This window comes from Carcharhinus amblyrhynchos, chromosome 10, assembly GCF_965287045.1.
Source record: "Carcharhinus amblyrhynchos chromosome 10, sCarAmb.v2.hapA, whole genome shotgun sequence".
NCBI lineage: Eukaryota > Metazoa > Chordata > Chondrichthyes > Carcharhiniformes > Carcharhinidae > Carcharhinus > Carcharhinus amblyrhynchos.
The window spans coordinates 27,599,383-27,623,674 of record NC_137333.1 but is presented as its reverse complement, the minus strand read 5'-3'; the positions used below and the strand labels follow the sequence as shown (position 1 = coordinate 27,623,674).

Here is a 24,292-nt window from a genome sequence, read left to right as displayed (position 1 = left end):
TGCTGATTGGATGACCATGGAAGGAACAGGAAGGCAGGGGAAGGTGTGATTGATAGTGTCATCACACTAGAAGTGACAGAAATGATGGAAAATGATCAGTTGAATACATAGACTGGTGGGTTGGAAATGAGGACAAGGAGAAACCCTATTGCCCTGGGGAGAAAGGGAAGGGGTGAGAGTCTGTGTGGAGTTTGCACATTCTCCCCATGTCTGCATGGGTTTCCTCTAGGTGCTCCGATTTACTCCCACAGTCCAAAGATGTGTGGGTTAGATTGATTTGTCGTGCTAAATTGGCACTAGTGTCAGGGGATTAGCGAAGTAAATATGTGGGGCTGTGGGGATTAGGTGGGATTATGGTCAGTGCAGACTCGATGGGCTGAATGACCTCCTTCTGCACTGTACTGCCACGTGTCCCACGCTCCCCCCCCCCCCCCCCCCCCGCCCCCCCAAAAACACCAGAAGTGGTTCCCTCCAGCGGTGTTTACTCCTGCCCCCACTAATGGGGAACAGGCACCCTGACCCCGCTGGAGGAAAGAAAAGCCATTGAGGCCCTCCCCGTGCCCTGGGAGGTCGAGGTAAGGGGAATGGCAATTGGCAATCAAATTGGCAGTACCCCAAGGGCACCTTGGCACTGCCCATCAGGCCAGATGGGGGTGGAGCCTAATGGAGAGCAGGGCCTATTGGGGGCCAGTCGATGGTGGGGGGGACCCGCTGCCACATTGCAATTGGGATTGGTGGGGGAGGGAGGGAAGAGAGTTACCAGGGCTGGCCATTGAGGTGGTGGGGGCTGGTTAAGGGGCTGTCGGTCAAGGAAATCAGGGCTGGGGGTATATCAAGGCTGGTCATCGGGATTGGAGGTGAGATTGGGACCATCCAGGGGGCATTCTGGGAGAGATCGGGACTGGTCGAGGGCGGGGACAGAGAGGCTGGTCTGGAGAAGTCCACCGTCCGGGTGGCCAGCGATTGGGGTTGGGGTGGGGTTGGAAGGCTAGCGATGGGGGGGTTGTGGGGCTGGCCAGCGATTTGGAGGCCTCTCTGCACCAATCTCTGCACTGACATATCGGCACATGGGCAGTGGCCTGCTTAGCGCTATGCTGCCGGCTTCTCAGGTGGGAATAGGCCCTGACCACAAATTTCCAGAGTGAAAGAGTGTCGGAGATTCATTCTGGAAATCATGCCCAAAAAAAGCCGGGATTCAGTCCTATTTTCCGCACATTGGGAACTTAGAATTCCTTTGGGAGAATTCTGGACACAATGTTTTGGCCTCAACTGCTTCCTGTGGTAACAAATTCCTAGGCTGACCACTCCCTGGATGAAGAAATTTCTCACCTCTGTCTTAAATCGCTGTATTCTCAGACTGTGACCCCTCATTCTAGACACCTCCACAATCCATTTTGCATCTACCCTGTCTAATCCTGTTAGAATTTATAGGTTTCTATGAGATCCCACACCCCTGCCCTCCATATTCTTATGAACTCCAGCAAATACAATCCTAACCGATGCAATTTCCCCTCATTTGTCAATCCTGCCATCCCAGGAATCAGTCCGGTAGACCTTCTCTGCACTCCCTCTAGAGTAGAACTTACTTCCTCAGATAAGACCAAAACTGCATACAATATTCCAGGTGTGTCCTCAAGGTCCTGTATAGTTGCATCAAGGCATCCCTGGCTCTGTCCCCAAATCCTGTTGCCCAGGTCTCGTTGACATTCTCCCTCCTAATTTATGGCCATTTAGATAGTTATCTGCCTTCCCATTTTTTCTACCAAAAGAGGATTACTTCATGTTTATCAAACTTGTACTGCATCTGCCATTCATTTGCCCACTCACTCAACTTGTTCAAATCACAGTGACGGATGTCTGCATCCTCCTTACACCTCACCCTCCCACCAAGCTTTGTGCCATCTGTAAATTTGAAGATGTTACAGTTAGTTACTCCATCTAAATCATTAATATATATAGTGAATAGCTGTGGTGCCAGCACAGATCTCTGCGGTACCGCACTAGTCGCTGCTTGCCATTTGGAAAAAGACCCGTTTATTCCTACCCTTTGTTCCCTGTCTGCCAACACTACCGCCAATTCCATGTGCTTTAATCTTACATGCTAATCTCTTACGTGGAGCTTTGTCAAAATACTTCTCAAAGTCCAAGCAAACCACATCCACTGGCTCCCCCTCTTCAACTATACTAGTTACATCTTCAAAGTATTCCAGTAGATTTGTCAAGCATGATTTTCCTTTCATAATTCCATGCTGATTCTGTCCAATACTGCACTGTTTCCCAAGTGTTTTGCTATAATATCTTTGACAATGGATTCTAGAATTGGAATAAAGCAGGGGAATGGGACTGATTGGATTGCTCTGAGGAAGTCAGCATGGACTTGATGGGTCAAACAGCTCTTGTTTGTTGCTTTGACTCTGTCTTTAGTTACAGTTCTGTAATGTCAGCCGCATAGCCTATAATGTGTTGCTGTAATGTTATAAGGTATTAACAACTTCACTTTTGGTTATCTTGTGCCTTTCTAACTCTGTTCAATTCGTCTTAATACACACATCTGTAGCTGTCATGTTTTCAAATGGATAATCAGATAATGTGATAAAATGCAAGATGATGTCCCTTGTAAAATTGCATAGTTAATATGATTGTGCAAACTTTGGGTTAGTGCAGAGATCTCATTTGTATTGTGTAAGATTGTTATCCTTTGCATTCATTGTTGGAAATCAAATTTAAGCAGATGAGCTATTAAATCTGATAATTGACCTATTTAATCCTGATACCTAGATTTCCTTTATCTTTGCTGCAGGTATCTTATATACTTCAGGACTGGTGGCTGTCTTACTGGTAAGAATGGTTCTTTTGAGATTTTATAGTCTGTTTTGAATTGTAATTGAATTGATTAGGAAGCTTATTTACAACTTTGTATCGACTCTAAGTACCTTTTCAAAGTTTATGAAACCAAAAAATAAGTCAAGTGAAAGATTTAAAGGTTCTATGTTCTGTCTTTTCCACAGTTTATACACCCCCTTTTGTGTACTTTATCCTGACTTGATCAATATATTTTAGCACAAAATGTAGATCATGTTATCCATCCTCAAATTATAAAGTTCTTTCAATATTAGTATGCATCTATTCTCCCGAATTGTACCTTCTCTAAAGACAGTCATTGCCCATTTATGGCAGTATTTATTAATTTGGTTTATATTAAAGGTGTTGATCGGACCAGTACAGACCCACAAAATGTACCTGTATTACTTCATTCTGTTCCTCCCACCTTGTGGGTGGTCAATCATTGATGCACAAATGATGCGGGGCATATTACAGCAACAGGGAACACATAACAGTGGTATCAGAAGTTAGACTTATGATGTACTTACTTTATTTAGAGATCCTATTCCTTCTGCAAAGGGGTCCATTTAGACTAGCCTTGTCTAACTCAATGCATTACTGGTGAGTAAGTGAGCATCCTGAGACTAGGGATGAAATTCTTATATTGGGACTAAGGTCCATGGTGGGGACAAGAAGTGCTGTGTTCAGAAGGCCAGGAAATTACATCTTTCACAGTGAACAGCCAGAGTCACCTCAAAGGAGCCAGAAGGTTTGTGGCACTTGCAGGCTTCCCAAGGGTCCAGGGGGCCATTGTCATTAAAGCTCCAGCTGGCCAGCCCTGCACCTTTTTTAACAGGAAGGGATTCCACTCTTTAAATGTCCAGTTGATCTGTGACCATTGTCAATGAATAATGCAATGACCTGGGTAGCAGCCACAGTTTGTTCATGCTGCATTACTCACATTTGGCAGACCTATTCAGTGACCATCATGCTCTGGATAGATGGCTTCTGGGTGATGAGTTACCCATGGAAGAGTTGACTCATGACTCCAGTGAGAGCATTCAGAGAGAAGCCACAATGACAACAATGGAAGCACCAGGCCCATTGTTGAGCAGATAATTGGGCTATTGTAAATGAGTTCAGGTGCCTTGACAGATCATGTATGTCCTTCGTGGTCATAGTGTGCTGTGCCCTTCATCATCTTGCTATTCAGAGATGGGATGCCAGACAGGAGCTGTTCATCTGGGGATGAAAATGTGAGGGTATAAGGCCCTGTACATGATTACACAGATGACCATGACACAAGGGATTGTTTGATAAGGCAGAGGTTCCAATCGATTACGAAGTCCCAGCCTCAGAGATGCATGCACGGCATGTGTCCCAGCATCATCCCATGTGGAATGTGATAATCATGTCAACACCCTTACCGTGCTCAGTTATTGACATTTGATGCATCTTTCCCTGGCTCAAAGTATTAAGGTTAATGCTTATCTCCAAAAAGAAGTTCAACAGTCATAACAAATTAAGATAATGTCTACATGAGGTATGGTGAGGTCAGGATTTATTGACATAATCATGATGAGACATTAACAAATAGAATAAACGCAACCATTTGATCCGATGGTGAGTTATCTTAAATTGTTTCTTTTTGCTGTGGCACAATGCTCCATCCTTACTTGCTGCTGGACCCAAGAGTATTATGCTTCAGGTCTGATATTGACGAGTAATAAAGGCCATGAGATCAGTGATAGTAAACTAACGGAGCAGTTCTTCATACATCTATTTCCTAGCACAGCCAGCACTGGACTGCCAAGCTAAGCTTGACCCAAGATGGGGCTTCAGGCCCAAGCCACCTGACCTATTTTCTTAAAGGGACATAGGAACATAAGAGCTACAAGCAGGAGTAGGCCATCTGGCCCCTCGAGCCTGCTCCACCATTCAATAAGATAGTGGATGATCTTTTCGTGGACTCAGCTCCATTTACCCGCCCACTCACCATAACTCTTAATTCCTTTACTGTTCAAAAATGTATCTATCCTTGCATTAAAACATTCAATGAGGTAGCCTCAACTGCTTCACTGGGCAGGAAATTCCACAGATGCACAACCCTTTGGGTGAAGAAGCTCCTCCTCAACTCTGTTCTGAATCTGCTTCTCCTTATTTTGAGGCCATGTCCGCTAGTCCTAGTTCCACCTGCCGCTGGAAACAACCTCCCCGCTTCTATCCTATCTATTGCTTTCATAATGTTATATGTTTCTATAAGATCTCACCTCATTCTTCTGATTTCCAATGAGTGTAGTCCCAGTCTACTCAATCTGTCTTCATAAGCCAGCCCTCTCAACTCTGGAATCAACCTACAGAATCTCCTCTGCATCTCGTCCAGAGCCAGTATATTCTTTCTCGAATAAGGAGACAAAAACTCTACACAGTACTCCAATACATGCCCCAACATACGTAACATTCCTGCTTACTTCAAGCCCCCCCCATAAAACACGTATACATTTTTAACACACTTACCTAAATGCACAATTCAATTACATGCAAAACATGAACATCAATTGTGAAAGGTAGTATCAATGTCCATTTCAAGTTCTACGAAAAGGACAGTTTGGGCATCCTTCCCACATTTCCAAAAGCTCTCGATCTTTCTCTCTAACCTAGTTACTGTCATCAGTTGCTTCTGCCGATGTTTCCTCTCTGGTCAGAATTCCTTCAATTTCAGAAATACTGGACTCAGTTTGTTCCTCAGGCTCCTCTTCCAACAATACTGTGTCAGGGAAGACTTCCCTGCTTTGATATGGAACAGCCAACAGCTGATCCATGTGTCTTTTCCAGACCCGTTCATCCTGGGTCTTAACATTGGTCCCATCTGGGCTACCACTGTTGCAGGAGCCCATTTTTCCTTGCCAAGTAGTTCCTAGCCAACACAGTTTCTCCCTTCCTGCATTTCCTTGTCTTTCCCTCTCATTGGCTACCTGGCATTCTTGGTTTCTTGAAACCACTTCTTGCATCTCCTGTGGCCACATCAGGCCAAACGTGGTCCTCAATCTACGGCCAAACCTTAATGACGCCGGGGAAACCTGGGTTGTTGCTTGGGGTGTTTTGTGATTTGTGCTTAAGAATCGATTCACTTGCCTTCCAAGGCCTTGTGAAACTTTCAGGGTCTGTTTCAGTCTGGATAAACCTTTCGACTTGGCCATTTGTTACAGGTGGTACAGGCCTGACTTCATCTGCTGAATTCCTTGGGGGACGAGATAGTCCACAAATTCCTTTAGCATGAATTGTGTCACTTTGTCACTCACTATTTGGTCAGGCCTTCCAAAACAAACAAAAAACTCTTCAAGCCGTCCTAAAGTTGCCACTGCGGATGTCAACTTCACAATTGCTTCTTCCAGCCATTTTGAGTGGGCGTCAACCATCACCAATAGCATTTTCTCTTCCACTGGACCTGCAAAGTCTATGTGGATCCTTTGCCAAGAAGTTCCAGGTCATTCCTGTGCGTGAAGGGGCAACAACGGCAATGCTTTCCACTACTACACAGGATTCACAGCACCTGCCTTCCCCTCGATCTGGGAGTCAATACCTGGCCAACACAAATAGATCCTGGCAATCTCTTTCACTCGCACCACACCGGAGTGCCCTTAGTGCACTCGATCTAGCACCTTTCTACGTAACGTGGGAAAATTTACTACTGTCGTAGTAAAAGGCATCCCATCTGTTACAGACAACCCTCATCTCCCTGATAGGTAGGGACTCGAATCTGGCTGGTGCTTATGAATAGTCTTGTAAGACTAAATCCATTACTTAAAACTGGGTCATTTCTTGTGGCATTTCAAACCTAGGCCGCTAATACAGGTACTCTTTTATCTAAGTGAAAAACATAATTTTCAAATGCCAATCAAAAACACCTGTTACTCCGGAGAGAGGCAGCTTCAAAGGTGCATCAGTGTTACCATGCTGTTCACATTGTTTATATGGTATGTCATAGGAGAATGCTACTAAGAGTGACCATGCTACTGTCATTCCTGTGTGAGGCCCAAAGATGATGGTCAGGGGCCTGTGATCGGTTAGCAGCACAAAATGCTGGCCATATAGAAAATGGAAGAATTTCTTCACCCCAGATACGATACTTAAGCCTCATTCTGAACCTGGGCATATCTTCCCTCTCTTTTTCTAAAGGATCTTGATGCAAAGCCGATGGGCCTTTTTTTTCCATTGGACAATATGTGTAACAATGTCACAAGGCATCACAGGTCAACTGTGATGGCAACTTTGCATCAAAATATACCAACACCTCCAACCTACGTAAGGCATGTTTTACCTCCGGGAAGCCTCACACCCCTGGGTCCATCTACATGGTCAGCCTTTACCCAGCTGATGGTGTAAGGGTAGGGTGGCCAAATCTGGCACAACCTTGCTGTAATAATTTATCAATCCCGGGACTGATCATAACTGTAGTACATTCTCCGGTCTGGGAGCTTTCATGATGGCTTCCATTTTCTTGGGTGCATTGTGAAGTCCCTCATTATCAGTGATATGGCCCAGGTATTCAATCGAATCTTGAAAGAATTTGCATTTCTCTTTCTTTACTTGCAGGCCATGTTCCTGCAACCTCGTGATGGTCACTTCAGAGTTCTTCGAATGCTCCTTGTCAGTAAAGCCCATGACCAAAATGTCATCCAGATAACACTGGATCCTAGGTAACCCACTTAAAATTTGGTCCATTGCCATTTGGAAAAAGGCTGGTGCCAACATAATACCGAAAGGAAGAAGCTTATAACTGAAAATCCCCCTTTGAGTTATGATTGTCAGAGCTAGTTGGGATTCTTCTGCAGCTCTTATTTGGGGTTCTATGATTTCTATAAGTCCATCCTCAAAAATTTCTTACCTCCTGCCAATCTACTAAGTAAGTCCTTGATCAGAGGAAGTGGGTACTAATCGGCACACAGCACTGAGTTTACAAATTCCCACTGTGTCATCAAGTCTTCAAAACTGGCACAATAGGGGTGATCCATTCGCTAGTCAACATTGCTTCCTGTGCTCCTATGCTCAACAGGCATTCTAATTCAGCTTCTACCTTCAGCTTAATCACATATGGCACTGGATGTGCCTTCAGACTCCTTGGATGAACCCCTGACTTAAGTTGAATCTTTATTTTAACCCCTTTCATCTCACCCAGCATCCCTTTGAACGCTCCTGATATCTGTCTAGGACATCCTGTAGCCTTGTCTTCAAACCCGCCAGCCTGTTTACCATGCTCCAGTTTAATTTTAATTTCTGCAGCCAGAAACAACCAGACAAGGCAGGGTAATCACCCTTGACCACATACAACAATAACTCTGCACACTGGTCCCTCAGTTGTACCTTTACCAGCACATATCCTCTCAGTGGCATCACTTGCTCCATTTAAGTACATTAGGTGATTTTTGTAAGCTCAAGTGGCCTCCAGACTCCAACTATAGGACAAGTCCCCTCGTGACCACTGCTTTTAGCCTTCTCCAACATACTTTCTGCCATCTGCATGTGCAAATATGAAATGCCCGCTCCAGATTTTGACTGCCCTTGTCCCAACATGCTATTCCCGCTGAGGTGCCAGTATCTGTGCTGATGCTTGTGGATGTGGTAGCGCATCCTCTTACGGTTCTTCCTCATCCCTGGAGGAGAATAATGGTCTGACATCGATATTCTAGTCATAAAAACATAAGAAATAGGAGCAGGAGTAGGCCATCTAGCCCCTCGAGCCTACCTGCCATTCAATAACATCATGGCTGATCTGATAGTGGTTCAGTTCCATTTAGCCGCCTACTCCCCATAACCCTTAATTCTCTTATTGGTCAAAAATCTATCTATCTGTGACTTAAACACATTTAATGAGGTAGCCTCCACTGCTTCAGTGAGCAGAGAATTCCAAAGATCCACTACCTCAACTCTGTTCTAAATTGACTCTCCTGTATTTTGAGGCTGTGCCCTCTACTTCTTGTTTCCACTGTAAGTGGAAATAATCTCACTCCTTCTTCCCTGTCTAGCCCCTTCATTATCTTATGTGTCTCTATAAGACCTCCCCTCAGCCTTCTAAACTCCAATGAGTATAGGCCCTGTCTACTCAATGTCTCCTTATAAGCTAACCCCCTCATCCCCAGAATCAACCTGGTGAACCTTCTCTGCACTCCCTCCAAAACGAATATATCCTTTCTTAAATGAGGGTACCAAAATTGTACACAGTACTTGAGGTGCGGCCTCACCAGTACCTTGTACAATTGCAGTAAGACCTCCCTGCTTTTATACTCCCTCTCATGATAAAGGCCAACATTCCATTTGCCGCCTTGATCAGCTGCTGCACCTGCAAACTGAGTTTTTGTGATTCATGCATAAGGACCCCCGGGTCCTTGCACAGTAGCATGTTATAATTTTTCACCATTTAAATAATAGTCCATTTTGCTATTATTCCTTCCAAAGTGGATAACCTCACATTTGGCAACGTTATACCCCATCTGCCAGATCCTTGCCCACTCACTTAACCTATCCAAATCTCTCTGCAGACTTCCTGTGTCCTCCATGCAATTTGCTTTCCCACTCATCCTTGTGTCTTCTGCAAACTTTGTTACCCTACACTCGGTCCCCTCCTCCGGATCGTCTATATACATGATAAACAATTGAGGCCCCAGCACTGATCCCTGCGGCATGCCACTAGTCAACAACTGCCAACAGAAAAGCACCCATTTATTCCGACTCTCTGCTTCCTGTTAGATAGCCAATCCTCAATCCACGCTAACACTTTACCACCAACTCCGTGTACCTTTATCTTATGCAGCAACCTTTTGAGAGGCACCTTATCAAATGCCTTCTGGAAATCTAAATACACCACATCCACCAGTTTACCTCTGTCAACCGCAATCATTATATTTTCATAAGAATCCAGTAAATTTGTCAAACATGACTTTCCCTTCATGAATCCATGCTGCATCTGCCTGACTGAACCATTCTTTTCCATGTGTCCTGCTATTTCTTCCTTAATGATAGATTCCAGCATGTTCCCAACTACGGATGTTAAGTTAACCGGCCTGTAGTTACCCGCCTTTTGTCTACCTCGTTTTTTAAACAGTGGCATCACATTAGCTGTTTTCCACTCAGCTGGCACCTCACCAGAGTCCAGGAAATTTTGATAAATTACAACTAATGCATCTGCTATTACTTCTGCTGTTTCGTTTAGTACCCTGGGATGTATTCCATCTGGACCCGGGGACTTGTCTACCTTTAGTCCCATTAGCCTACCCAGCACTACCTCTTTACTAATAGTGATCATTTTAAGTCCTCACCCCCTACAATCCCATGACTGTCAATTATTGGTATGCTATTTGTGCCCTCCACTGTGAAGACCGACACAAAAAAACTTGCTTAAGGCCTCAGCCATTTCATCGTTTCCCATTATTAAATCCCCCTTCTCATCTTCTAAGGGTCCAACATTTACTTTAGCCACGCTCTTCCATTTTATATATTTGTAAAAACTTTTACTATCAGTTTTTATATTTTGTGCTAGGTTACTTTCATAATCTATCTTTCCTTTCTTTATTGCTTTCTTAGTAGTTGTTTGTTTTTTAAAGCTTTCCCAATCTTCCAGTTCCTCACTAATTTTGGCACTCTGTACGCATTGGTTTTTAATTTGATATTCTCCTTTATTTCCTTAGTTATCCGTGGCTGGTTATCGCTTTTCTTACATTCCTCCTTTTTCACTGGAATATATTTTAGCTGAGTATTGAGGAAAATCTCCTTAAAAATCCTCCAGTGTTCCTCAACTGTCCCACCAACTAGTCTGTGTTCCCAGTCTACATTAGCCAACTCCACCCTCATCCTATCGTACTGCCCTTTGTTCAAACAGAGGAGGCTGATTTGGGACCCTACTTTCTCACCCTCCATCTGTATTAGAAATTCAACCATATTGTGATCACTCATTCCAAGAGGATCCCTTACAAGGAGATCATTCATTTTACCTGTCTCATTACACAGGACCAGATCCAAGATAGCTCGCTCCCTTGTAGGTCCTGTAACATACTGTTCAAGGAAACTATCCCGACAGCATTCTAAGAACTCTTCCTCAAGTCCACCATGTCCAACTTGAGTTGACCAATCAATATGGAGGTTAAAATCCCCCATGATTATTGCTATTCCGTTTTTACATACCACTGTTATTTGTTTGTTTATAGCCCACCCCACCTCGAAGTTATTATTTGGGTGCCTATAGACCACGCCCACCAGTGACATTTTCCCCTTGCTATTCCTTATCTCCACCACACTGATTCCATATTTTGCTCCTTAGAGCCTATATCGTCTCTCACTACCACCTTGATGTTATCCTTAATTAATAGAGCTACCCCCATCTCCTTTTCCTTCCTGTCTGTCCTTCCGAAATGTCTGATACCTCTGGATATTCAGTTCCCAGTCCCAGTCACCCTGCAACTACGTTTCTGTAATAGCCACTAGATCATACCCATTTGTACTGATTTGCGCTGTCAACTCATTCACTTTGTTTTGAATGCTACGTGCATTCAGGTAAAGTGTCTTTATATTAGTCTTTCTTACCTGGACCCGATTTGTTAGTGCATTCCTTTGTTTGCAAGCTCTGTCCCTTCCTGTCACAGACTGGTTACTCTTCCCCAGACCATCTCCCTGCACTGCGTTGATCACCTCACTTTGCATGCTTGTAACCCTTTTTACTCTGCCTGAGGTTAGATTCCTGCCACCTTCTATACTCTCTGTCCTGCTACGTAGTCCACAGAAGACACTTGTGCAAGAAGAAAGAGTCACAATGCTCAACAACATCACAGACAAGTGCAACTTTTGGTATGACACCATTCAAACACTTGTAACGACATCAAAAGTTTTCGACCAGAAAATTCCCTGGCTTTTAGCACCAGGCTGAGCTTTTTAACATTCATTGAATCTTGTCAAGCAACAATCACCCTCCCACTCTCTCTCAGCTTTCACCATTTGCTATCTCACCAGACCTGTAGCTTTCTCCAGTCTCTCCTCCAACAATTGACCTAGAGGCATTGTCTGAGGAGAACCTCTTCATATGCCAGGATATCACAAGCTCAGGGAGACCAGAGTTCTGCCTCTCTCTGGTGAATTGTGGGCGTGCTGCTCCTGAAAATAAGTATAATGTTGCAATGACTAATTAACTGTTGGGTTAATTGATGTTATCCCACCTAACATGGTCAATATAATGCTTGACAGTTGAGACGATGTTCACTTTCATCAATTGTACAGGCTCCAAAACCTCTAACACCTTTGCTGCATCATTCTGCCTTGGACCACCGAACAATCTCACAAGGCTTCAGCATTTATGATGCTAACCTCTAGCTTCCAGGCAGAAGAATACAGATACTGAAGAGTTACCCTGACCAAGCTCAATAGGTGAATGAGCCTTTTCTGACATTGCATCCCAAGAGTGATGCACTAGTCCTACACCACTGACCTCCACTACACACAGGCTGCACGTCTGACTGACGGAGTTCTCTTCTTCCTGTCAGCTCCCTTCTGGTGGATACAGCCCAAAGGAGGGCACACATCAATTCATCATCAAATCACTGGGCTACAAATCACAGCCCTTCTCCTTTGCCTCTCCCCTCACTTGCATCTGCCATCTTTGAGGGAAACATTATATAACTAAGCAGTACTGTATTTATTATCTGGAAAATGTATTCGTGTTCAAATTGAATTTCACCTGTGATCAGTGGCAAAAAAAATTATACTTACGGACATTTGAGAAAGATTATACAGATTTACAATTATCTAAAAAGGCTGCAGATACTTCTAGTTGAAAATTGTTGAATTGCTGGATTACCTAACGCTGTCCTATGCTGAATGGCCATTTAAATGACTGACCATGACCTGCTTCCAGGTCGTGGCCAATGACCTCAGATGCCCTCTATCACTGAATGGGACATAGGGCTGGATTTTGCCCCAAAGCTCTGTAGAATTGCATCATGAAATTGGGTCAGCAACCCAAACTCATGATACCTTTCTGCAATTATACAGAAGTTGAGGGGGGCCCAGAGAAGCCCATTTACCTTCCAAAAATTTGCAATTTTTTAAGCCAAATAATAGGCAATTGACTAGAATGTTCCATGGCCCATGCAATTTCATGAGTTATGCACAGGTCAAACAGCCAGAGTGGGGGAGCGTACCTAGCAGATAAGCATAGGTGGCATATGAGACGAGAAAAGGAATGGAGAGAGACCCATTCCTAGAAGGTGGAGACTTCATACTTGTGCCATAAGGTAAATATTTTTAAAAGAAAAAGACTTATTGTAGAGTGTACTGGCAGTAAGAAATTCTATAAGTACCTATAAGTATACTCTGACTAAAACAGAACAAGAGAACTCAGCATGTTAGAACTTCAAATTGAAGTGTGAACATTGCAATTGACATATCTACATAAATGTAGACATGTTGACATGTTGCATTTTATGTTTTGCAGGGCAACAAGTCAAGAGAGTTTGAATACAACTCAAATAAATGGTTCAAACAACACAAAGCAACAACTGGATCTTAATTTTTATTTAGGGGTATATGCAGGTATTGAGAAGTTGGTATTTGTTTTGTTTACATCAATAATTCAGTAGTATTCCTTCACCAAGTTAGTAAGATTATGGCCTGTCAATGCCTCTCTGAAGGGACATAACAAATGCAGGTTTACTTGCTCAGCTGCTTGATCAATTGGGCCAGACGAATGGCGATGGAGTTTAATTTAGATAAAAACAAAGTGATGCATTTTGGTAGAGTGAACCAGGGCAAGACTTACTCAGTTAATAGGTCACTGGGGAGAGCTACAGAACAAAGAGATCTAGAAGTACGTGTTCATAGCCCCTTGAAAGTGGAGTCACAGCTGCACGGAGTGGTGGTGAAGGCATTCAACATGCTTGGTTTCATTGGTCACATCATTGAATACAGGAGTTATAATATTCTGTTGAAGTTGTACAAGCCATTGGTAAGACCACACTTGGAATATTGGGTACAGTTCTGGTCACCCTATTATAGAAAGGATGTTATTAAACTAGAAAAAGTGCAGAAAAGATTTATTAGGATGTTACCAGGACTTGATGGTTTGAGTTATAAGAGGCTGGATAGATTGGGACTTTACCCTGGAGCGTAGAAGGCTGAGGGGTGATATTATAGAGGTCTACAAAATAATGAGGAGCACAGAACAGCTAGATAGTCAATATATTTTCCCAAAGGTAGGGGAGTCTAAAACTAGAGGGCATAGGATTAAGATGAGAGGGGAGAGATACAAAAGTGACCAGAGGGACAATTTTGTCACAGAGGGTGGTGAGTGTCTGGAACAAGTGCCAGAGATAGTAGTAGAGGCGAGTACAATTTTGTCTTTTAAAAAGCATTCAGACAGTTACATAGGTAAGATGGGTGTAGAGGGGTATGGGCCAAATGTAGACCTTTGGGACTAGCTTCGGGGGTTTAAAAAAAAGGGGAGGCATGGATAAGTTGGGCCAAAGGGCTTGTCTCCATACTGTATACCTCTATGACTATAACCGAGTTTCAACTTTAAAGAATGTGAATTTCAAAGAATTTAAATGTTACACTTCTGTTTCTTATTTGGTGTATTCAGGTGAAATTGCTGTAATCTGTCATAGTAAATAAATTATTAATTTTAGAATCAGTTGACAAACTGACCAAGTTTTATTTCTCCTCCAGGTTTAACAATAACTGTGATTATTTTTGGAATTACCAGAAGTTTGATCATTTTCAACGTATTGGTTAAAGCATCACAAGAATTGCATAATAGAATGTTTACATCTATTATAAGAGCTCCTGTTTTATTCTTTGATAGAAATCCTATTGGTAAGTGCGAAATTCTATATATTTTAAGTTGAATAGTAAATGGCTAGCATTCGAGTTCAGCTATTGTCACACAGCAAAGATTCAGAATTAAAGAGTTATGGCTGTAATTATGCACAGCTGCCACTTGGGGGCAGTGTTCTATAACTGGCTGTTGAGAATCATTAGTATCTTACAGTCCAAATCATTGAAGACAGTGCATAAGATCCAAGATGTGCATCAGGACCCCATGGACATTCTGATGCGCTGAACTTCAAGGGGTTTAAACTTCAGATGGCCAATTCCCCTGTTCCTGGAGCGCTCTGCAGTGGAGACTTTGGATAGTTCTGACTTACCTGCCTGGATATTCAGGAAGTGTTAGACAGAAAATCTCTAGTCTAACACTTGTGTAAACTACAGAACTGATTTCCCCGCCGATGACTCACAATGACACCCGCCAATACCCCCAACTCACTTGAACGGGGAAACAAAGCTCAAATGGTTACTTTCCTGACCACTGAGTTAGTGATCTTTGAAGCGTTCATCTGTGTTTTGATACATAGCTATCTTCTGTCAGTATATCCAAAAACTGAACTGTGCTGTATCTTCTGTGCTGGGCCTGGCCTATAAAACATGTGGAGTGTAATTTAGTCATTTTGGATTTCAAGATGTAATCCTCGTTGAAATAGATCAAAGAAGTAATTCAGAAACCAAAGTAAGCACAGCTCTACCTTTTTTTTAAATGAGTCTAACTCATTTATTTTGAACATAGTGATCTCAGTCCTAGCATTTCCCTAATATTAATTATTCTGGCTGTAATATTTGATTTATTCTAATCCAGATAACATACAGAAATGGTTCTAAAGGAAACTTAAAGCAAGTGTGGCGACGAGGGGATTTTCACAGTAACTTCATTGCAGTGTTAATGTAAACTGACTTGTGACACTAATAAATAAAAAAACTAGAATAAGGCAATATACAAACGATAAACAGTATCCAATGTCATCGCCTGTAGGGAACAAGAAAGAATAAAATGGCAGAAAAACAAATTGTAGAGAGAATGGGGAAGTGAAGAGTTGAAAATAATAGTTATTCTCAATAATAGTTCAACTAATAGTTATTAGTTAGAATAATAGTCACGATTTTAAAGCATTTGCATATTTAGGGAGGAGGCAGAGTGTAAATGATATATGGTAGAAGCGTTGAGATGAAAACAGAAATTAAAATTCTTGGAGTCTGTTTAAAGCAGCAGTGATGTGGAAATTCTGCTCAAGTTGGTGAGAATATTAAGCACGCTGATTTGAATGAAGGACTAACTACAGCGTACATTACAACAGTGGCTACACTCCAAAAGTGTTCAGATGGAAAGTGCTATAGGCGATCCAGTGGTCAGAAAGATGTTATATAAATGCTGGGCTTCACTTTCACGGTGAAGCCATCAATAGTTAGAAGAGTTGATTAGATGTGAGAAACATAAAAGGAGTAGTTAGAATAGTGAGTGGAGTCAAGCTGAGCTTGAAAGGTTTAATGTTCCCATTCTTCCTGTCGCACCAGGAGTTCTGACAAATTTTTAAAATAAAATTTACCTTGTCTCCTTGTTGTCTGGTTGCCCCCCCGCCATTCTTATTTTGCTGCAGGACTTCAGGTAATGCTGGATATTATCAGCCTCCTGCAAGAGTCCTGGTCATCTTAAAAATCAGCAAAGATGTAAGGATGTGAGTTGAAATCTAAAATGCTAACCCCTACTACCACTGAGCAAAGCTTGAGGCTGAAGTTTTTGGAAGAAACAAGATACACGTTAGCGTTTTGGAAACTCATGGAGGAGATGAAGCCATTGTGAGCTGGATATTCCCTGGCAGTCCCATCTGTAATTGAGTGGATAGTGGTGAAATCTCTAAAACCTACTTTATTATTCCTGCCCTGAAGTCACTTTCACTCACCAGCCAACACTTTTCTTGCCCATTATGTGCAACTGCTTGAAGGGTGAGGAGGACCTTGCTTGCGAGTTGCTTCTGCACTCTCAGCTGTTCTCTGGGATTGGCTGGAGAAGGGAGATGATAGGCCAAGATAGAAATAGCAAGGCTTCAGAATCTTTTAAATGGAGGGGAAGAGCGCAGTTGAAACTTTTTGTCCTTCCATTTTACCTCAGTACTATATCTTTATAGCCCTTTGTTGAGCCCTTCACATTTAAAACCGTTTTTGTAATCATTAATTATTCTGTTGCCTTTAAATGATCAGCTGACAATGGTCTAACTGCAGTACTGATAGGGTTATGTATGTTGGCAGCAGCATCTTATCTTTTTGGCTGAGATCCTGCTGGGAGTCTGTGCTGCATAAAAAGATTTGACTTAGAAAAATAGGGTCAGGCTAATGGACAGACTGACCAATGATGATAGCACCTAAAAGACAAGAATTTAGGCCGAGTCATTCAGCCATTGCACTGCTATGCACATTGAGAATGCGGTTTGAAGAGAGTTAATAATTGTGCCATGAGATTATCAGAAAAGTTGATATGCTTCGATGATGGTCCAAAGAGGTAACAGTGAGGAAGGAATCTGGGGGATGCCTGAGGTGAAGAACTTTGAACGGGATTTTCCGATCTTGCTTGCCCCAAAACTGGAAAATCCCGCCCGAGGTCAACGGATCTTTTCCTGGTCCACCCCTTGCCTGCTCCAATTCCCATGGTGGACGGGATGATAAAATTCCAGCCAATGACTTCTAGAATGCACCATCAATCAAAGTGCAATTTGAGCAATCCAAAAAAGATTAGTCAGTGACAAATTCGACTTCTTGACCCTCATTTAAACTGAACATGCTAAATGTTTATTCAATACCTGTTTGAACACTACATTGGTAGGTGTTGCTACGTGCAGTGTAAGAAACAAACAAGCTTTAATCAAATCTTGGTTATTCTTTGAACCATAGGAAGTAAGAACCTATAAGCTCGTTCAAATTCATAGTTTGTGCAGAGAAAAATCAATAAGGAAGTCACTCTGTTCATAAATTGAAAGCAAGTATATTTGAGAAGCGCTTATTAAGCTACCTTCCTTTATTCCCCATCCCTCAGAAATTGATTGGAAAATAGTCGCTGAAATTTGGACCGCCCCAGGTTTCTCATCAACTTATCTTTTTATTTTATAGCAAATGACAAATGCTCTGGAGTGTTTACAAGTCTATAAAACACATAACAAGTTTAGATGACTAAATAAAGGGAGAGAGTGAGTGATTTATGCAGTGCAGTCAATTGACTGGAAGAGGTGAATTAGTGAAGTATGATCAGTGATGCCAAAGTTAGCTTTTATCATGAAAATACTGAAGTATTTCTTTTATTATAAAGTTATTTAAATTCCTGCTGGATCCTACCAGCGTCCAAGCACTTCCTCCTTGGGTATACCACTTAGCTCTTGTTCTAATATTACCACCTCCCACCCCCCTGGAACTAATCTTTTATCTTCTAAACCAGTACCATGTGCATTCTTAGGTCTGCATTTTACACGGAGGGAGGGCTCCTCCCATCCCTGTGTATATTTTGGATGAACCAGCCTCCACTTAGCTGGCATACCTCACTTTACTTTTTGGATTTGATTTAATTTGATTTATTATTGTCATATGTGTTGGTGTACAGTGAAAAGTATTGTTTCTTGTGCACTGTACAGACAAAACATACCGTTCATAGATAAGGAAAGGAGAGAGTGCAGAATGTAGTATTACAGTCATAGCTAAGGTGTAGAGAAAGATCAACTTAATGCAAGGTGGGACCATTCAGAAGTCTGACAGCAGAAGAGAAGAAGCTGTTCTTGAGTCAGTTGGCTCGTGACCTCAGACTTTTGTGTCTTTTTCCTGACGGAAGAAGGTGGAAGACAGAATATCCGGTGTGCGTGGGGTCCTTAATTATGCTGGCTGCTTTGCTGAGGCAGCGGGAAGTGAAGACAGAGTCAATGGGTGGGAGGCTGGTTTGAGTGATGAACTGGGCTTCGTTCATGACTTTTGTAGTTTTTTGCGGTCTTGGATAGAGCAGGAGCCATATCAAGCTGTGATACAACCAGAAAGAATGTTTTCTATGGTACATCTGTAAATATTGGTAAGATTCATAATGGACAACCAAATTTCCCTCGTCTTCTGAGAAAGTAGAGGCATTGGTGGGCTTTCTTAACCATAGTGTTGGCATGGAGGGACCAGGACCAGTTTGTTGGTGATCTGGACACTTAAAAACATAAAACTGTTGACCATTTCTACTTCATCCCCACTGATGTAGACAGACATGCCCTCCACTATACTTCCTGAAGTTGATGGCTGTCTCCTTCCTTTTGTTGATGTTGAGGGGGAGATTATTGTCCTTGCCCCAGTTCACCAGATTCTCAATCTCTTTCCTGTACTTAGTCTCATCATTGTTTGAGATCCGGTCCACTACGGTGGTGTCATCAGCAAACTTGAAAATAGAGTCGGAGGGGATTTTGGTCATACAGACGTAGGGGTGTATAAGGAATATGATAAAGGGCTGATGACACAGCCTTGTGGGGCACCGGTAATGAGGAGGTGTTGTTGCCTATACTTACTGATTGTGGCCTGTGAGTTAGAAAGTTCAAGATCCAGTCACAAATGGAGAAGCCGAACCCCAGGCCACAGAGTTTGGAGATGAGTTTTGTAGGAATAATGGTGTTGAAAGCTGAGTTGTAGTCGATAAATAGAAGTCTGACACAGGCACCTTTTGTTATCTAAATGTTCCAGGCTTGAGTGCAGGGCCAGAGAGATGGCATCTGCTGTAGTCTAAATTTACTGGTCTCCACGTTGGATGCAGACTTCCCCCACCACCTATTATGTCAGCATGCTGATGGGATAAGGCTCATAACTGGGCATTAATTGCCTCAGTTGGGCCATACCACCTGTAAATTCAGGGTGGGGGCGATTGAATCAGTGGTAGGTAAGTCATTGACAGCATGACACCCCAAGTTATGGTTCCGTCCGTCTGTTTTTTCACCCATGGATAGCCCTTAGTTTCATATTAAAAGCTTCTTTTAAACTTTGTCAATAGTTTTATATAAATAATTGGGCAGAACGGTAACACAGTGGTTAGCACTGCTGCTTCACAGCTCCAGGGATCTGGGTTCGATTCCCGGCTTAGGTCACTCTCCATGTGGAGTTTGCACATTATCCTCATGTCTGTTTTCTCCAGGTGCTCTGGTTTCCTCCCACAGTCCAAAGATGTGTGGGTTAGGTTGATTGGCCATGCTAAAATTGCCCCTTAGTGTCCTGAGATGTGTAGGTTAGAGGGATTAGTGGGGAAAATGTGTGGGGATGTGGGGGTTGGGAGTGGGTGGGATTGTGGTCGGTGCAGACTCAATGGGCCGAATGGTATCTTTCTGCGCTGTGGGGGTTCTATGATTTCTATGAATATCCATAAATATTTTGAATATAACCTGCTTAAACGTTTAGGAGATTTCCCAAAAAGCACTTTAATTTCAGGTTGGCCTTTTATTGTGCAGGTTCTCCTTCCAGCCTGTCCGTGTTTTCATTAGTTTACCTGTTACTGATGTGTACATTAATCACCCTGTAGTGTGGGCCAGTTGCTGAGTTGTAGGAAGGACATCTGCGCAAATCTTGTCCTGCACAGATTTAATTTCATCTGAAGAATCAAAAGTTAAAAAGGGAAATTGTTATCATGAAACATTAGCGAACTATTAAATGGACAAAACTCTGTGTTCTGTTATTTTACCTCTTCTGTGAAAGCAACATGATTTTTTAATTTGAATCTGGAGATGTTTTACATCTTAGATGTTTAGTTGAGAGACACAAATATTTTGCTAACCTAGTACTCATGATTTTTTTCCATTGGTGATTTGGTAAGAATTAGTGGCAATGTATATGCACATTGTTGCTGATAGTTGTGGTGGCCTGGTCAGTGGAGTTGAAGAAGGAGAGGAAAGGGAGAAGGAGGAAGTAATACCTATCAGAATAAGGACCAGTGCCATTATTCAGTTTGAACCTTTTCTTTGCATTAATTTATTAATTTTACATCCTCCGAACTACAATTCATAGCTGAAAATCATGTGGATCTGCCCACAGCCTCCTAAGTAATCAGTTTACCTGAGATAAATTATTTCTTAAGTTACAATAATATTGTAAACTCTTACTCATTTTTCATTGTTTGAAGAGTTACTTATTGGATACTTTGCATTGTTTTAATGTTTATTCATCAATGTGACTCACCCAGTTATGTAATTTTACCCATAAAAGCAGGGTGTTCGAGTACAATAACGATTTAGTGCCTAGAATAGGTGTGGTTGGTCTTGTTTGGACTTTTAAAACATCATATCGTTTTTACAATTGTAGGTAGGCTTTATCTGTTATCAGGGTGTGATGCTTTAGAATAGCTTTAAGGGAGGTGTACTTGAACTGCAAATAATGTCATAGACTTCATGTATTATAATAATGCAGTTACACTTATTGTTATCTGGTTGCTGTTGTGGTGCTATCAGTAACTGCGATAAAACAAACTGCTGTTAGGGAATACATTTCAATATTTATGCTGATGACTACTGAATACCACTTTGACATTTCACTTATCAATGCAGATAAGACCATAAGAAATAGAAGGAGGCCATTCGGCTCCATGAGCCTGTTCCACCATTCAATAGGATCACGGCTGATCCAATATTTCACTTTCCTGTCCTTTCCCCGTAACCCTTGATTCCCTTACTCACCAAGAATCTATCTCAATTTTAAATATACACAATGATGCTGCCCTTACAATGCTCTGTGGCAAGGAGCTCCAAAGACTCTCAATCCTCTGAGAGAAAAAAATCCCCCTTACCTCGGTCTTAAATTGGCATCCCTTTATTCTGAGACTATGCTGACTGGTCCTCGACTCTTGCATGAATCGTAGAATCCCTACAATGCAAAAGGAGGCCATTTGGCCCATTGAGCCTGCACCAACAACAACAATTGCATCCAGGCCCTATCCTAGTAACCCCATGTATTTAGCTTGCTAACCCCCCTGACACTAAGGGACAGTTTAACATGGCCAGTCAGCACATCTTTGAGAGGAACCATCCTCTCAGCATTTACCCTGTCAAGCTCTTTAAGAATGCTATGGGCAGTAATTTTCTTCCTCTCCATGGCGTGTTTGGCAGTGGTGGGGGATGGCATGCCGCTCACTGGTGGCTGGATCTTATGGTCCCACTGTTGTCAATGGGGTTTCCCGCATCACCGGGAAGCTTGACTGTATGATCCGGCTGGTGTGAACGGCAGCAAGATTTCACACATACATTTCAATGCAATCACCTCTCATTATCCTGAATTCCAATGAGTAGAGTCACAACCTGATTAATCTCCATAAAACAATCCCTCCATAGCAGAGGTCATCCTAGTGAACTTTTCCTGAACTGCCTCAAATGAAATAATGGGTGGAGTTTTACCATCTTGCTGTGACTAGTGCGAATGGCGGCAAACTGGGAAAATAGCATGCAAGGCTAAAAATCGATTCATACTTAGCTCAAACGGTTTGCAATCTTCCTGGCCCCTTTTGAGTGGCACGAACCACTTCGCACTCAGAAAAGAATTAATTGGATTCCAACATCATTAGTGAGGGAATGCAATCATTCTGCCTCCCATAGGTTTCCAACCTCTCTGGTGCCAATTAATACAGGTCTTTAACAGTGTGCAACACTACCAAAGGAGAGCTAGGAGGTGAATACTGCTGGGCACCAACCTCTGGGGCGCAGGGGAGTCAGCTGTTGCCATAATGAAGGGTGGATGGGGGGCTTGCATGGTTGTGGAAGATCATGGGGGCTCAGGAGTGTCTGGGATCCACAGGTCAGGCTTGGGGCTTGCATTGTGTGCATTCCTGCTGGCAGCTGAATGACTCCCAAGGGGTTGCATATGAGGTCGACTCCCAAGCCCACTAGTGACACACTGGTTACCCTGCCATCTGCTCTGTGGTTTATCAAAGACATCCCAACCCAGACCCCACTAACAGTAACAAACACCCGATCTAGCAGCTGTCACCCCAATCAGGGGAGTTTGGCAGGTGTTATCATGTTTCCTCACACTGCATGAACTCTTGAAGATGCAGTTCCCTTATCTGGACCACTCTGGTGGGGCCTCCAGTACAGCCCTCAAAGGGTCTCCCACATCGTAATGGTCTGCTGTGCACTCAGCAACCTGGTGTAGCAGCGGGGAGACATCCTGGAGGAGGAGCAGAATATTACACCAAGTTTAAGGTGCGAGGGGCAAGGTTTAAAGGAGATGTACGAGGCAGGCTTTTTTACACAGAGAGTTGTGGATGCCTGGTACTTGTTGCCATAGGAGGTAGTGGAAGTGGATATGGTAGTGCCTCTTAAAGGGCATCTTGACAAATACATGAATAGGATGGGAATAGAGGGGTATGGTCCCTGGAAGGGTAGAGGGTTTCAGTTAGGCCGGACAGCATGGTCGGTGCTGGCTTGGAGGGCCGAAGGGCCTGTTCCTGTGCTGTAATTTTCTTTGTTCTTTGTTCTTTGATGGGCCTAGGTTGGTCGTGTTACTGAGTTCCCTCTCCAGGCAGGAGACTGATGATAACTTGCTATGCAGCGCACTGTGATGCTGCCCTGGTGCAACGCAAATCTGACTCTGACTACCTGTTCTTTGATGCACACTGGCACCTGGGCCCATGTCTGAGTGAAACTTGGGGCACCACCATGCTGCCCAATGCCCCAGGGGTGGTGGATGGCCGAGCCTAGGGTCTGGTGGATGATGAGGATGCCATGCCAGCCTGTCTGTCACTGTGAGCCTACATGATCTAAATTGTTGGAACTGCTCAGGGGGCTGGTGGGGACTGGAGTAGAGGAGCTCAGGCTGTCTAATCCCATGCCAGTGGTGGGGGACAGTGACCTCGCAATCCTAATAGCATTTTCGGATGAGCACTTGGAGTACCATGGCAATCAGGGATCTGGCAAAGGTGCTGGGAACTGGCAATCGCAGATTCGATGGGCCAAAGAGCACCTGTCACGCAGAACAATGCTCTGAGCCTGTATGGGTATAGTCAGGGTTCAAAACTCCTTGTGGGAGGCAGTTCACAGGTGGATGAGTCACAGCTATGGGGTGCAATAACATTTAATAGTGATTATCTACAGAGCCAATTAATCTCGCACTAACTATGGTGTCTACCTTCACCCATGCCCACTTAGTAACACTACAATTTTTTGGGGGAAAATTCACTTAATATATTTTCTTAAATAAGGAGACCCAAACTGCTCACAATATCCCTGTGCTCTCGCAGTTGCGGCTAGACATTCCTACTCTTGTACTCTAACCCCCTTGAAATAAGGGCCAACATTCCATTAACCTTCCTTATTACCTGCCTCACCTGTGTGCTAGCTGACTGTACCCCAAGTCCCTTAGTGTTGCAGCTTTCTGCAGTTTTTCTCCATTTAAGTAATACTTTGGTTCTCACTTCCAAAATGAACGACTTCACATTTTCCCACATTATATTCTGTTTGCCAACTTTTTGCCCACTATCAATATCTACGTGTAAACTATTTGTATCCCCCTCACAACTTGCCTTTTCACCTATTTTTGTGTCGTCTGAAAATTTGGCTATAATACATTTGGCTATAATACACTTCCTCTGAGTCATTAGTATATACAGTTGTGGTCCCAGCAC

General features: G+C 43.0%; 1 protein-coding gene across 1 annotated transcript in view; it reads left to right on the top strand.

Annotated features, from left to right (window-relative positions):
* abcc4 (ATP binding cassette subfamily C member 4 (PEL blood group)) overlaps positions 1-24,292 on the top strand; it is a 411,789-nt gene that overhangs the window by 252,986 nt on the left and 134,511 nt on the right. The window contains exons 17-19 of the mRNA XM_080198151.1: positions 2,801-2,838; positions 13,301-13,398; positions 14,530-14,676. Coding sequence (XP_080054277.1) covers positions 2,801-2,838; positions 13,301-13,398; positions 14,530-14,676 — 283 coding nt within the window. The remainder of the gene's footprint in view (positions 1-2,800; positions 2,839-13,300; positions 13,399-14,529; positions 14,677-24,292) is intronic.